Here is a 12,864-nt window from a genome sequence, read left to right as displayed (position 1 = left end):
CGAGCGCCGCCGGCCGCATCCCCGCCTCGTCCGGCTTCGCCCCCGCGGGCGGCGGCTCCCATGGCTCTGAGCAAAGGGCTGCGGCTGCTCTGGAAGCAGGATTCGGGGCCGAGCGCCCTGCTGGAGGCGCGTTCCCGGCAGGATTGTCTGTTGCTGGAGGCTGGCACCGTGGCCGCGCTCAGTAAGTGCGGGGAGCTGCGGGCACTGCTCCCCTCTCTGGGAAAGGGGCTGGAGCACAAGCCTTTGCCGGGAGCGGCTGGGGCTGTTCAGCCTGGAGAAGAGGAGGATGGGGGCAGAACTCGTCCCTCTCTACAGCTGCCCGGGAGGGGGTTGCAGGGAGGTGGTGTTGGTCTCTTCTCCGAAGTAACAAGTGGTAGGATGAGCGGGAGTGGCTTCTGGTTGCACCAGGAGAGGCTCAGGTTGGATATTATTCAGATTGGACATTATTCAGGTGGGATGAGGCCTTGGGCAGCCTGATCTAGTGGGAGGTGTCCCTGCCCGTGGCAAGGGGGTTGGGGCTGGATGATCTTGAAGGTCCCTTCCAACCCAAACCATTCTGCGATTCTGTGATTAGGAAATTCTCCTTCACTGAAAGGGTTATCAAACACTGGGACAGGCTGCCCGGGGAAGTTATGGTGTGGGTGTTAGGGGAGGTTTGGGTTGGATATTAGGAAAAATTCCTTTTACAAATGAGTGGCGAAGCATTGGAACAGGCTGCCCAGGGAAGCGATGGAGTCACCATCCCTGGAGGTGTTCAAAAAACATGTAGATGTGGCACTTGGGGATATGGTTTAGTAGGCGTGGCGGTGTTGGGCTGATGGCTGGATTTGATGACCTTAGAGGTCTCCTCCAACCTTAACGATTCTGTGAGACAGGAAAGGGAGAATGCAGCCCTGGTCCAGGTGGGGCATTGACCTTTGGATGCCCTCACGTTAACGTTAAACGCTGGCCTCCAGCATGGCCCTCCAGGTCTGCTCACTCGGTGCTGGTTTGAGGTGACCCCAGTGCCCTGCCGTGCATGAAGGGTTGGCCACTGTTGGCCACCATCTCCTCACTGTGCGACCCCAGATCTGATCCATATCTGACAGTCTCTTTCATTGCTCTGGATGCCTTTAGTTCCTCACCAGCATCTGGGCTGGAAGAAGCAGGAGAAGCCACTTGTTTGCCTGGTAGCGGTGGGGTCTCGGCACTGGGCAAGCCTTACATGAGCTTTACTGACTGAAGTGGAGGGTCCAGCCACGGGGATGGGACACGCTGCCTCTTGAAGGAATTCCTGTTCATCTCCATTGGGTGCTGACCGCTGGGTTAGACATCCAGCTCATGGCAGAGATTGGTTTGACTGTCTGACTTGAGATTCATGTTCTGTAAAGAAAACCTGGTTTCTTACTGTGATGCCCTTGTGGTGTGCACTGTGCAAAGTTACTTGAATGTTTGACAACGGAGGAGTTCATATCTCACCTGGGAGAAGCTGTAAACCTGTGTAGGATTGTATCATCCTGTGTTTTGATACTTGTCACCCTTGAATTAATCCAATGCTAATGATGAGGCCAGCACAGAAAAATGTAGTGAATGAAAATGTAAGGTGCAAAAAGTAATGCAAGGCAGCACATTGTGCTTGTGGTGTGTTCTTAAATTGTTTTGCCTGTAATTCTTAAGCTGTTCCTGCAATCACGACGCTGTTCACTGTGTTGTAGGAGCCCATATTCACGTAGCTCAAAGGGAAATTATTAACTTTTTGTAGTATGAACTGTATGTTGTCACTTGTACAATGTCAGTTGCAACATCAGCTCAGGATATGGGCCTGCTGAGCTGAATCTTCCATGATGTGTGGTGGCAAGACATCCAGATTGTAATGCTTAATTTTCAGGTGTTGGGGATTTTATGAATGAAGAAAGCCAAAAAGGTCCCCAGGTGGCAGCTGATTTTCATGGCAATAGTTCTGATATCTGTTGTGATAAAGACCTATTATTTTCACATAGTGGGTTGGTTGAGGTGTTTTTTTTTTTGAATTTTATATTGTATAATACTTCAAGGGTCCCATTTCTTGTTAAATTAATTGTTGGTAGTGACATTAATGCGTTATATTTTTCTAGGTTTTTTTTGGTTTTGTGTATCAGTTTTCAATGAATTGCCAAAGTGTAGTAGTACTGAGCAGCATTTTACTCCATTTTCCCAACTGAAAAATCTGTTAACTTTAAGTCTCTCCTTTGGTATCAATATATTTTGGTCTGCTTTTTGTTACTCTGATACAAACCTAAAGCACTCCCACTGCGAAAGCCAATGTGCCTTAATAAAATTGAGAGACAAATATTCACTTAGCCAACCCCAAGCCATTTGTATGACTGGTAGTTGGAAGGAAAGATTGTTTGCAATCTCGCTGATTAAGGGGAATCATCAGCTTAAGACAGATTTTTCTCCCCCAGCGTTGGTACCCCACATTTGAAATGCTATAGCAAAATATAGAGAATTTATATATTCTTTCTCAAAATGTGTGTTAGAAGAATTTTGAAGTAGTGATATATATAGTGGTTAGTGTGAAAGCTTGTTTGCCATACCTTTTGAAAGTCTAATGCCAAAGCCTGAGATAACTGTAATCATGCATGTGTTGGCATCCAGCCCGCTCTATGTTAATTACTTTGTCCTTTTATTTCATTTAGTTTCTGTTTTCCTGCCTGGGATGGTTCCTATATGGTAGGGAAAGCTAGTTTATCCAGTCCAGCCTGTTCAGTTAATTTCTTCTGTTTATACAGCAAAGGACCAGAAAAGGAGGGAAAACCAGCAGTAGGTATTGTGATGGTAAATTTTAAAGAACTGTGAAGACAAAGCTTCACAGCCAGGGTGGCAATTAACAGTGTTAATTCTGTTTTGTTTGACTGGCCTTTAGGTTGTTTTTGACCATCAAATACTTCAGTAGAAGGCTAATGCTTTGTGTATGTGTGGTTTTATATATATTAGCCCTAGGATCGTGTTAATTTTGGCTTCTCTGTCTAATTTTCCATTTCTAAAATAAAATTTTGAAAGAATTTCATGCCTGTGATCAGGAGGAAATATGCAACTGTGCCTTATGCAAACTTCCACACTAAATAAAAGTGGATATGTATACCCGGAACACTTAAGTTTTATAACGGTTTATGAAGTTTTGCAATAGCAGTCTTATGGTCATAGTAGAAAGGAATAATCATGGATGGACAACAAAATCCTGAGAATTTAGTTCATTATTCTCTTTCCATAATGACCAAGTGTCTCTGCCCTTGAACAGGCATGACATCTGCCCTTTTGTGAAAGTTCAGTTGCTTCTGTAATAATTCTGTACTAGAAGAAACTTAAATGTTGAATTTAACGTAGTTCAAGTAGCAGAAGGGAGTGGGAATCATCCTAGAAGAAGTGGCATTACAAAAAAGAAATCTAAAGAAAACCCGACACTTGTACAAGCGTGATACCTATGCAGGCTATAAACCTCTGGCAAATATGCAGTTAAAATAATACTTTTGAAATATGTAAACCACAACTTTGATATCGTCCAATGAGTGGATGACTTTACACTTTTTCCACTCTCAGTTGTAAACTGGTTATCTTTCAGAATTTCCTTATTACAAATAGAGTTTTAATACTTTAACTCAAAAAATATTTGCACATTTGAAATCAGTAGTGGGAAAGTATAATGGAGCGCTCTAGTTGTCTGAAATGTCAGTAACTTTTAAAATGAGAACACTTGGGCTGTAATGGAAATCTAACCTAAGAAACTTTGGAAAAATCAAGGAATCAAAAATCACAGCAGGAAACCTAGCTACAGAACCCCAACCCCTTTAACTTAATCTGTATAGTGATGTAATACCAACAAAACTAGTTTTCTGGTCTATCATAAACTAAACAGTATTTTTGAAGATGGGAGTTATTCCTCTTCTCACAATGTCACTGTAGAGTGGAGGGTAAAACTCACTGTTTTGAATTCAACATACATTTTGCAAGAGGCTTTTTTTGCCACTGGCAGCTCTGAAGCTTCAGTCTCCTCCAGAAGGATGGGTGACAGCCTGAAACCATTCTTTCAGGAATCTGCTGACTTAGAACATCAATAATTACGTTCTGTTGAAGAAACTTAGAGTCATGAAGGATTAAGGAAAACTGTCAGTGATTTAGAAGCTTTTGGTTATACAAGAAGGGAGTACAGATACAAATATTGTTCCTGCTTTTAACACATTACAGATTTTAACACTTTATAGATGAACTGCACAAGGCAGTTCTGAACTGCTGTCAGGGCAGTCACTGGACTAAGCTAAGGCTATAGTGCTGGAAATGTAGTTATTTAACTTTATTACAGCAGGAAATCTCAGTGAAATGATGTCAAGGGGAGTGCTCAGCTGTTCAAGTTTAGCATAAAAAATATGTTTTCACAAGAGCAAAGCCAAAGGGTGCACAGAATTATATTTTTTTCTAAGGAGTTTGATTCTGTAATTGCTTTTATTACAACACCTGTTACAGTGGACCCTAGATGACCATGGTCTTAAAACTGGAAGTCAAAGCCGATACAGTGCATGTTTTGGCAAATGTGGCTGGAATTTTTCCTTCAGACTTTCACCCACAGATCTGGGAAGTAATCCTTTTGTAGAGATAAACTTATGTAGAGTTAAGGGGTGTGTACACACTACAGAGCAGCTCTCTGCCTCCTCTGCAAGTCCAGGCACAGGTACGCGCGTGGCTCTCTGATGCGGCTGGGTGAACTCTGAGTAGACCCTTGCTGGGGGAGGAATGCAAAACCAGGAAATGGAAATTATTTATCCACGTATCTTTTTATTTTGTATGGAATGCAGTTTCTGTGCTCTGTGTGCACCCACTCTTTACAATTATCCTTAGGTTTGTATTTAGGTTAATAAATATGCTGTTAAGTGGGATGTGGAAATTGAACACCAATACTTCTGTAAGTGTATTGTGAGTGTATTTCTAAGCACTATAGGCTATCCAAAACAACGAGTCCTGCAGCATGACTAATTTCTACTTTTATGCCAGGATATTTGTATGGCTAATCTCCCTGTTCTATCTGTATTCCTAAAACTTCTCATTTAAATTTAAAAAAAAAATCAAATAATCAAATTTCAAATTTTTATGAAGTTTTCAGTAGCTCAGTGGTGTTAAAACTTTTTTTCATTTGTTGTTCCCTACAAAATTTGTCATCTACGTAGCAGAAGTCTTTAACTTTATTGGTTGCACGGGCAATGGGCACTTGAAAATTCACTGCCACAGGTTATAGGAACAAGTGTGTGTTACAGTTCCTTTGCTGTTGAAATTGAAATGGAGCTCACAGAAGAAGGAAGGTGTGTTGGTATAAATGTAGAGTGTAGATGACAAGACTCGGTATCTGCGGGCATGAAAGATTCTATTGTTGCGCGTGTGCTGGGGCAAGTAGCCAGTGTCTTGGTAGATGTGATATTAGCAGCAGGCACAGAGCTAACAGCCGGTGTTCTCATGCTTGCTAGCTTGTTGAGACCTTGGAATCTTTACCAAGACCTGTGAGTTCATAAGAAAAGAATGCATTAGGTGGAAAACATGAAGATAAGGGGCACATCCGTGGTAAATAGTGGGTTGCACTCTATCACTGTAACTGCGGGATTCTTATAGGTGGGAATTCACTGGGGTAGCTGCTAACTGAGTACAGAAACACTATATAAGGTTTTGCATCCGCTCAATAAAGTGATCTCGTTGTCACCTCATGGATGGAGTCCGTGCCTTAATCACTACAAGTATCTATACTAGGAAACTGTTAGTGGTTGTGAGGTATAAGTTCCCACTATGTGAGAGGAACCATATGAAGGTAATGGGCAGGTCCCAGAGAAATTATAGACTTGTCTTTTATCTTGACTGCCTGCAGACTGCAGCACTGGCTGGTTTTATGAGTTCATTCTTCTTTGATTGTGAATGAAAACATTCATATGTACATATGAAGCTATGAAAACATTATCCCTCACTAGAAACAGTATGTTTTCAACCTAATATAGAAAGGCAGTGAACTAATCTTTCCAAAATGCCACTTCCTTGATTTGTTTGTTGTGTTTTGAACCAGAAATACCACTTTCTAGAAAACTGATAAATACATTGCTTAATGTTTTGAATATCCAGACTCTCTTGACTGGAACTCTGACCACAGACCTTTTCCTGACTCTGTGTTGCTTGACTTATATGATACAACAGAAGATAGTGTGACTTGTGTAACACCCGTGTAGCTCAGATTGAAAGTGAACACAAGATTTTAGTGATGAAAGATAATGAAAATATGCCAAATTGCTTTAGGCCTGTCTGAGGATGACAGAAAACAGATTTTGGAGACAAGTTAAATATCTAAACTCATATAATGCCATACATTGGACATATTTCTAGGTAAGAAACTTATGGCAGTGTGTTTCTTTTTTCTTGATGTGTTTTTTGGGGTTTTTTGTGTATGAAATTTTGGGTTGTTTATACATTTATTCTTTCGGGGGAAAATTCATACCTCTTTTCCCAAAATGCTAAATGGCACTAATAGAGGAAATGGGCTACTGAGACCCCATCACATATTTCTGTTTCTGACTTTTTATTTCTAAATGGACTTAGAAATGCTTTCGAATATAAATGTATAGCAGTACTTACAGGTAAGCAGGTGTCTAAATATTTCCAGAATCGGCATTAAGCAGGAGGGAAAAGCCAGAACCTGTAACCTGGTCCCAGACTTCTTTCTTTTAGAGTTCTTGAACATTGAACTTTGAACTTGAATGTTGACTTTGAACTACAATACTTTTATGTCCTCTCCCCTCTGTTCACTGACCTTTCTGGGCACCATATGTTGGAGAATTTTGTTGGTTCCTGTTGAATTCTAGGGGATCAGCCCTAAAGAGGGGTAGAATCAAGGAAACTGCATATGTCTGGCCAATTCCTGCTAGCCGTTAAATTGAATTTGCAGCTTTTATAGGCAGGAAGTCACACTTGGATAGGCCATGTGGCATAAGTAGTTATAGGTCTCTTTGTGGTGTTTTTCTTTGGTTCTGACATACTTTTTACAGGGAAAAAGATCACTGTTAGTTGAGCTTATTGTAGCTTAGTTTCACTGAATTATTGCGTGCCTCTTATTTTGAAAGGGTTCAAATTTTGAGTTAACATGCCAACCTTATATATAATTGACATCAGGAGTTCTTACATAATTGATATTAAGAAAAGTGCTTGAAGAATGCAGATAGTGTGCAGGCCTGCAAACACTACACAGTTCTGGTTATTATTGCAGAGGGGTGGGTGCTCAATTATATGCTTAGTGGAGAAGGAAAAATTACTAAAAATATTAATAGGAAGCTTCAGTGAAATTTGTTAATTACTATATGTACTCTTTAGTACCTCTAGCTATTATTGTGTTAACTATATATATACATGTATGTTTCTTAAGCTTTCTGGCCTGAAAAAGGAAGTTTTTTGTTTTTTATTTTCCACATCACCATATTTTTTTAATGTTTTTGATTTTTATATGCTCCAGCAGGACTAGGGCTGAACTGAGGACCTCACTAAACCATCCAGTCGGTAGTAGCAGCAGGTGGTGTGTACAAAGGGCAGAGACTTAATCAACATGAGCTTATCAACATGAGCTCATGAACATGAGCTTATGACCCACACTTACTAGGTATTCCTCGTTCACAGGGAAGAATTGCAGTCTCCTCTATTCTGCTCTCGTGAGACCTTTCCTGGAGTGCTGCATTCAATTCTGGAGTCCTCAGCACATGGATCTGTTGGAAAAGTCCAGAGGAGGGCTGCAAAGGGGCTGAGGGCTGGGGCACTTGTCCTGTGAATACAAGCTGACAGAGTTTGAGTTCTTTAGCCTAGAGAAGAGAAGGCTCTGAGAAGACCTTATAGCAGCCTTCGAGTACTTAAAGGGGGCTACAGGAAAGCTGGGGAGGGGCTCTTGATCAAAGAGTGCAGCGACAGCATGAGGGGATAATGGTTTTAAGCTGAAAGAGGGGGTGTGTAGATTAGATAACAGGAAGAATTTTCTTTCTTGTTAGTGTTGTTAGGCACTGGAACAGGTTGCCCAGAGAAGTTGTGGATGCCCCATCCCTGGAGGTGTTCAAGGCCAGGTTGGATGAGCCTTTGAACAACCTTATCCAGCGGGAGGTGTCCCTGCCCATGGCAGGGGGTTGGAACTGGATAATTCTCAAGGTCCCTTCCAACCCAAACCATTCTATGACACGATTCTATGTGGGCAGAATATAGTTCAGTCCTTATCCTAGGTTTTCGAGCAGACTGCTCCCACTGCCTCTGCATTTCAGAGTTTTAATGAATGCTGTTACAGAACAAAAAGCCAACTTTGGAACTTGGAACAGAGAGAAATGGAAACAATTTTCATGTTACTAATTAGAAAAGTGCTATGTCTTTGGACACAGGTAGCTGTCAAATGTTGTTGCTAAAACAGTATTTTCAATATTGTTGAAACTTGTCAGATAGGGTTTGTATTTTCTTTGCTCGTTAACAGTACTTCACAGTATTTCCCTTCAGCTCTCTTCTTCCTCCAGCAAGGGCAGTAGCACATCAGTTAGTTTTGTTCTTTGCCTAGTCCCTTTCCTTCTGATTCTGGCTTTTGTGTCCTGGCATTGTTTGTGAACACTCTAGGAGATATTTCAGACCAGGTTTTGGTGATAATTACTTGAGATTTCAATAACAAATTTTTGAGATTTATAAATACTTATTTTTAATAATAAGACAGGAACTTGGCTCGAACCCTCTGCGGTAACATTTTAGTAATTCTTTTGTGTATTGCTTTTTATAATGGTTGTTGGAGATTCTTCCTCCTTCTCCCTTACCCCCTCTAAAAGAAATATAAAAATTGGCTGAGGTGTGTCAGAATCCGGCTAGGAGACTCCAGTGTTGGAGGGATGATGCCTGTATCCTCGCTTGCCTGCTGGCAAGGCACGGAGCAGGACAGCACCGTGGTAGCTGGAGGCTGTGGGGGATGTGAGAGTCATCCCCTCCCAGTTTACAAAGGCCCTTATGGAGAGGGTGCAGCGTGCAGGAGCTGCTGCCGGGGGGCCCTACCCTGGCCCATGCAAAATGACTGGTCACAGGACATCTTGGGAGTTTGTGCAACACCAAAGAATACAATGATGGGAGTGGAGTCTTCAAATTCCATCAGTATGTATAATGAATGGATTTTTTTTTTTTCTCCCTGCACAGATTTGATCAGGGAGCAAAATGGAACTAGAATAAATAACAGGATCTTTTAGGTGATAGAAGTTATTGCTAAGTTGTTAGCCAACCAAAAAAAGTGGCAGCACAGCCCAGAGTTCTCATGGACCTTTGTGTTCAGAGCCTTATTCTCTTTTCTAGGCAGCTCTGCTGGTGCTGATGCCCTGACTGATGCTACTGTGCTGGAAAATGTCCTGTCAAATGGCCTGCCCAGAATAACAGGGTATTTCTGTTCCAGGACTGGCAAAACTCAACTATTTGTCTGTATCTTTGGGTCTCTTCCAACATGGTGATTCTATGATTCTATGAAAAGTCCCATGCCAGGAACTGGTGTGCATGTGATGCTGCTGGCCTGACCTGGGAAGCTTTGGTGGCTTCTGCATGTGCCAGTGCCAGATGCTTCCCTGCCATTAGCAGCATGGTTTGCGTGTTGCTTATTTCCACACTGAAATAAATTCCATTCTTTTGGATCTTACCAGACACTTTAACAGCCAGCTTTCCAATCCATAATTCTATTTTTAAAAATATTACCATGCTTTCAAGATATCTTTTAAGTGCTTTCTGGTCATACCTAGCCTGCAAGTTTGGAAGTTCCTGCACCAGCCTGAGGTTTGTCTCTCTGGCTATTTCTGGTGTTCTCTATTTCTTCCTAGAGGTGGAATATGTGGAGCAAGAATTTTGTTTATATTTTTTTCCTTTTTCTTTTAAGGAGAACAAAGATAAGATTTTAAGGCGGAGAACAAAATTTAAGAAAAAAGTGAAGCATTACTTTTTTACCCTTTTTGGGTGTGATTTTTTTTTAGTACAGAAAGAAGGGCTGAGGGGAGTCTTTTTCTCAAAAATGAAACATTGTTATAGTTTATCTAAACTGGTTTTGCTGAATTTTTTTCAAGTGGCAGAGAACTGAGCTCCCAGAGTCTCAGCTCTTGAGAGGTACTGATAGTGAATGTTTAAATTGTTGCTGTCCAGAGGTTTACCTTACTCCATAAAAATCTCTTTATCTTCACTCTGTTGCTTATGTTTTATTTCACTAGTATGTGTGGTGTTAACATTTTACTTCTTTCTGTAATTCATTCCGATAGATAAGTTGTGAAAGTCTGATGTAAAAAATGGAAAAAATTAAGAAGTCTTCTTTATTTGTCATGGATGCAAAAGTTGAAACAGATGTGTTTTGATTTCCTTTGGAGCCTGCCTCTACTGAAGACTCCAAAAGAACTCTGTGAATGGTAGTGTCGTTCCTTTCACTTCAAAATGTCAGTGGTATAAGAGATATTTATTTGTTTTGCTTGCTTCCCACTGAGCTGCTTGCCTCTTGAGGTTTATAAAGAGAAGTCTGTTTCTTTCTTTTCTGCTCTATCATCCACTGCAAGCAGTTCAGCTTATCCTTTTTATGCCTGGAGGTTTCAGATTTTAACTGCTGAAGTTTATTAGGAGCATAAGATTCTAAAGTAACCTCTAAAAGTACTGTGTTGCTGTTTATCTGTGGTTTGAGAAGGAAACAGACATTTGAGTCACAGTCACAGCCTGTTTTCCTTATTCATGAGGCTAACCTTACTCCTCATTAGGAAATATATACAAAACAGACTTACTCCTTCAGGAAGTACTCTATTTTTAGTTTAAAGTAACCAGTGGCAAGGTATCTAAATGTTTAGTTTGTGCCCCATGAAGTCAGTTGTTGCAGAAATACCCAGTCTAACATCAGCATCTGACCGTTTAATTTTATTTATTTATTTTTAAACAGCTAATTCTTACTTCACTAAAATATAAGTTTAATCCCTCTTGCTATCATCATCTGATGTTGTGTCTACATCAAGTTATATTATCCTATATTAAGAAAAATTGATTCTGTCTGAAATTGGGCTGTGAAAATCTGGAAATGAGTAACCATCTATCTTTGCACATTAGGAAAAGATACATTATATTTAAGCTTGTGGCTTATATTTAAGCGTTTTGTTCTTATTTTAGAACAGAGCAAAGTTTACATGTCCCTGTATATTCCTTTACTTATTCTGAAAATTATATGGTATCTGTACTATAGCATAAGAACTTTACTAACAATCACATTGTTCGGAAGGGTAGTCAGTGCCCTTCTTTCTTCTAGGGTGGTGCTTGGAGAGGCTCTGCATTTCTGTCCCATCATTATTAATCACTGTGTTCTTACAGCATTTTAACCCTACCTTAGTACTGTAGCTTTGTTCATTGAGCAAAATCACCTGGGAAGTATTGGTGTAGCAACCTGAAGATTTAATAAAGACTGGAAGACTAAGGTTTGCTGCCTTTCATTTTGTTTTTCAGCTCCAGAAGAAAAAGATGCAATTAAAGGGCAGTATGAAAAACTCGTGGATGCTTATGGCTGCTTAGGAGAGCTTCAGCTTAAATGTGGTAAGTAACCGCCCGTATGACTGAGACTATCAAATGCCCAGATAATGCCAAATGACAACAGCAAGTGGCTAAAGTTGTCTTAATTCCTTTACTTATGGAATCTAGTTGCACCATTACGTAGAGTCTATTTCTTTGTCTGTGCTGTGCCAAAAGCATATCACTAAATTATAGTCTAATAATTTTGGATTTCTTTCTCACTTTTTTGTTTTGTCTAATATTCTTAGCTGCCTGAAGATAATTGCCATTTGACCAAGGGGAACTATGAATTCTTGTGTTTTTTTTGAATAACCATATTTAAACACTGATTAGTCATGGTCATCTGAGAATGCAGTACTGTAGATTCCAAGTCCTTGCTTTAAGCCCAATTGCTTTTAACTTGGTAGCTTGCAGGGATGAGGATTTGCTGAAGCAGACCTTTAACTTCAACTAGTATAGTAAGGAGTATTTGTTGTCATAGCTGTACATTTCTGTACAGGAATCTTGATTTAGCAAAGGACTTGCTATTACACTGCCTACAGGAATGTTAGTGGAAATAACATGTTTTAGGAAGACAACCACAGTCATTGATTTGAAAGTAATAGTACCTCACACAGCAGACTTCAAATTCACTGATGAAAAACATGCATTAAACCAAAAAGCAGTATTCGCCTTGTTCTCGTGGTCTTCCAAAGTAAGCCTTAGTTTTGACTTAGGGGAAAGACAAGACTGTTTTCCATATAACTTGATGCTTGGTTAAGGAATCTACTAAAGGAAATGGTGGTGTGAGCACCAGTGCGTTTAGACCTGTAGATGTAAGTGTATCTTTTTATAGCCCACTTACCTTTTCATGGCTTGAGTTATATGACTTGAAATTGACTGAGGTGACTGAAATCTAAAAGATTTCTATGTCATAATTTAAAACTGTAGGCCCATCTAGTGTTTTTAAATGAATGGGGGCTCTTTGTTTCTTGTGGAGTTTATTAGGCATTTTTATGGAGATTAATGTCAATATGTTACTGTAATTAAAAATGGAGGCCTTGTGATTAGTTTTTCTTGGCACTTGGGCCTGTTTTGCTTCACAGGAATGTAATGAATCCTGTTGTAATAGTAAAGGAATGTAGCTATTGAATTTAAGCTCTTCAAGCTACAGATGAGAATTCGTTTATGTCACAGAAACTAAATAGATCCACAGTCTTGGTCTTCATATTAGAAGGTGAATGATTTCAAATGGGGTATGAAATATTCTCAGCCTTATTTTTTCTCTTTTCTCCTTTTATTTCTGTTTCCCATGTCATTACTTCTTTTTGAACAACA

General features: G+C 40.3%; 1 protein-coding gene across 3 annotated transcripts in view; it reads left to right on the top strand.

Moving 5' to 3' along the window:
* Positions 1–12,864, top strand: part of SYNJ2 (synaptojanin 2) — a 74,823-nt gene continuing 61,959 nt past the window's right edge. Inside the window, exons 1-2 of one of the 3 annotated variants that reach the window (XM_069852054.1) lie at positions 1–181; positions 11,485–11,571. In XM_069852054.1, coding sequence (XP_069708155.1) covers positions 61–181; positions 11,485–11,571 — 208 coding nt within the window. In that variant the 5' untranslated portion in view covers positions 1–60. The other 2 variants (XM_069852056.1, XM_069852055.1) reach the window with 2 other exon arrangements.

Source organism: Phaenicophaeus curvirostris, chromosome 2, assembly GCF_032191515.1.
Source record: "Phaenicophaeus curvirostris isolate KB17595 chromosome 2, BPBGC_Pcur_1.0, whole genome shotgun sequence".
NCBI classification, from domain to species: Eukaryota; Metazoa; Chordata; class Aves; order Cuculiformes; family Cuculidae; genus Phaenicophaeus; species Phaenicophaeus curvirostris.
This window is presented reverse-complemented; position numbering and strand designations above follow the sequence as displayed.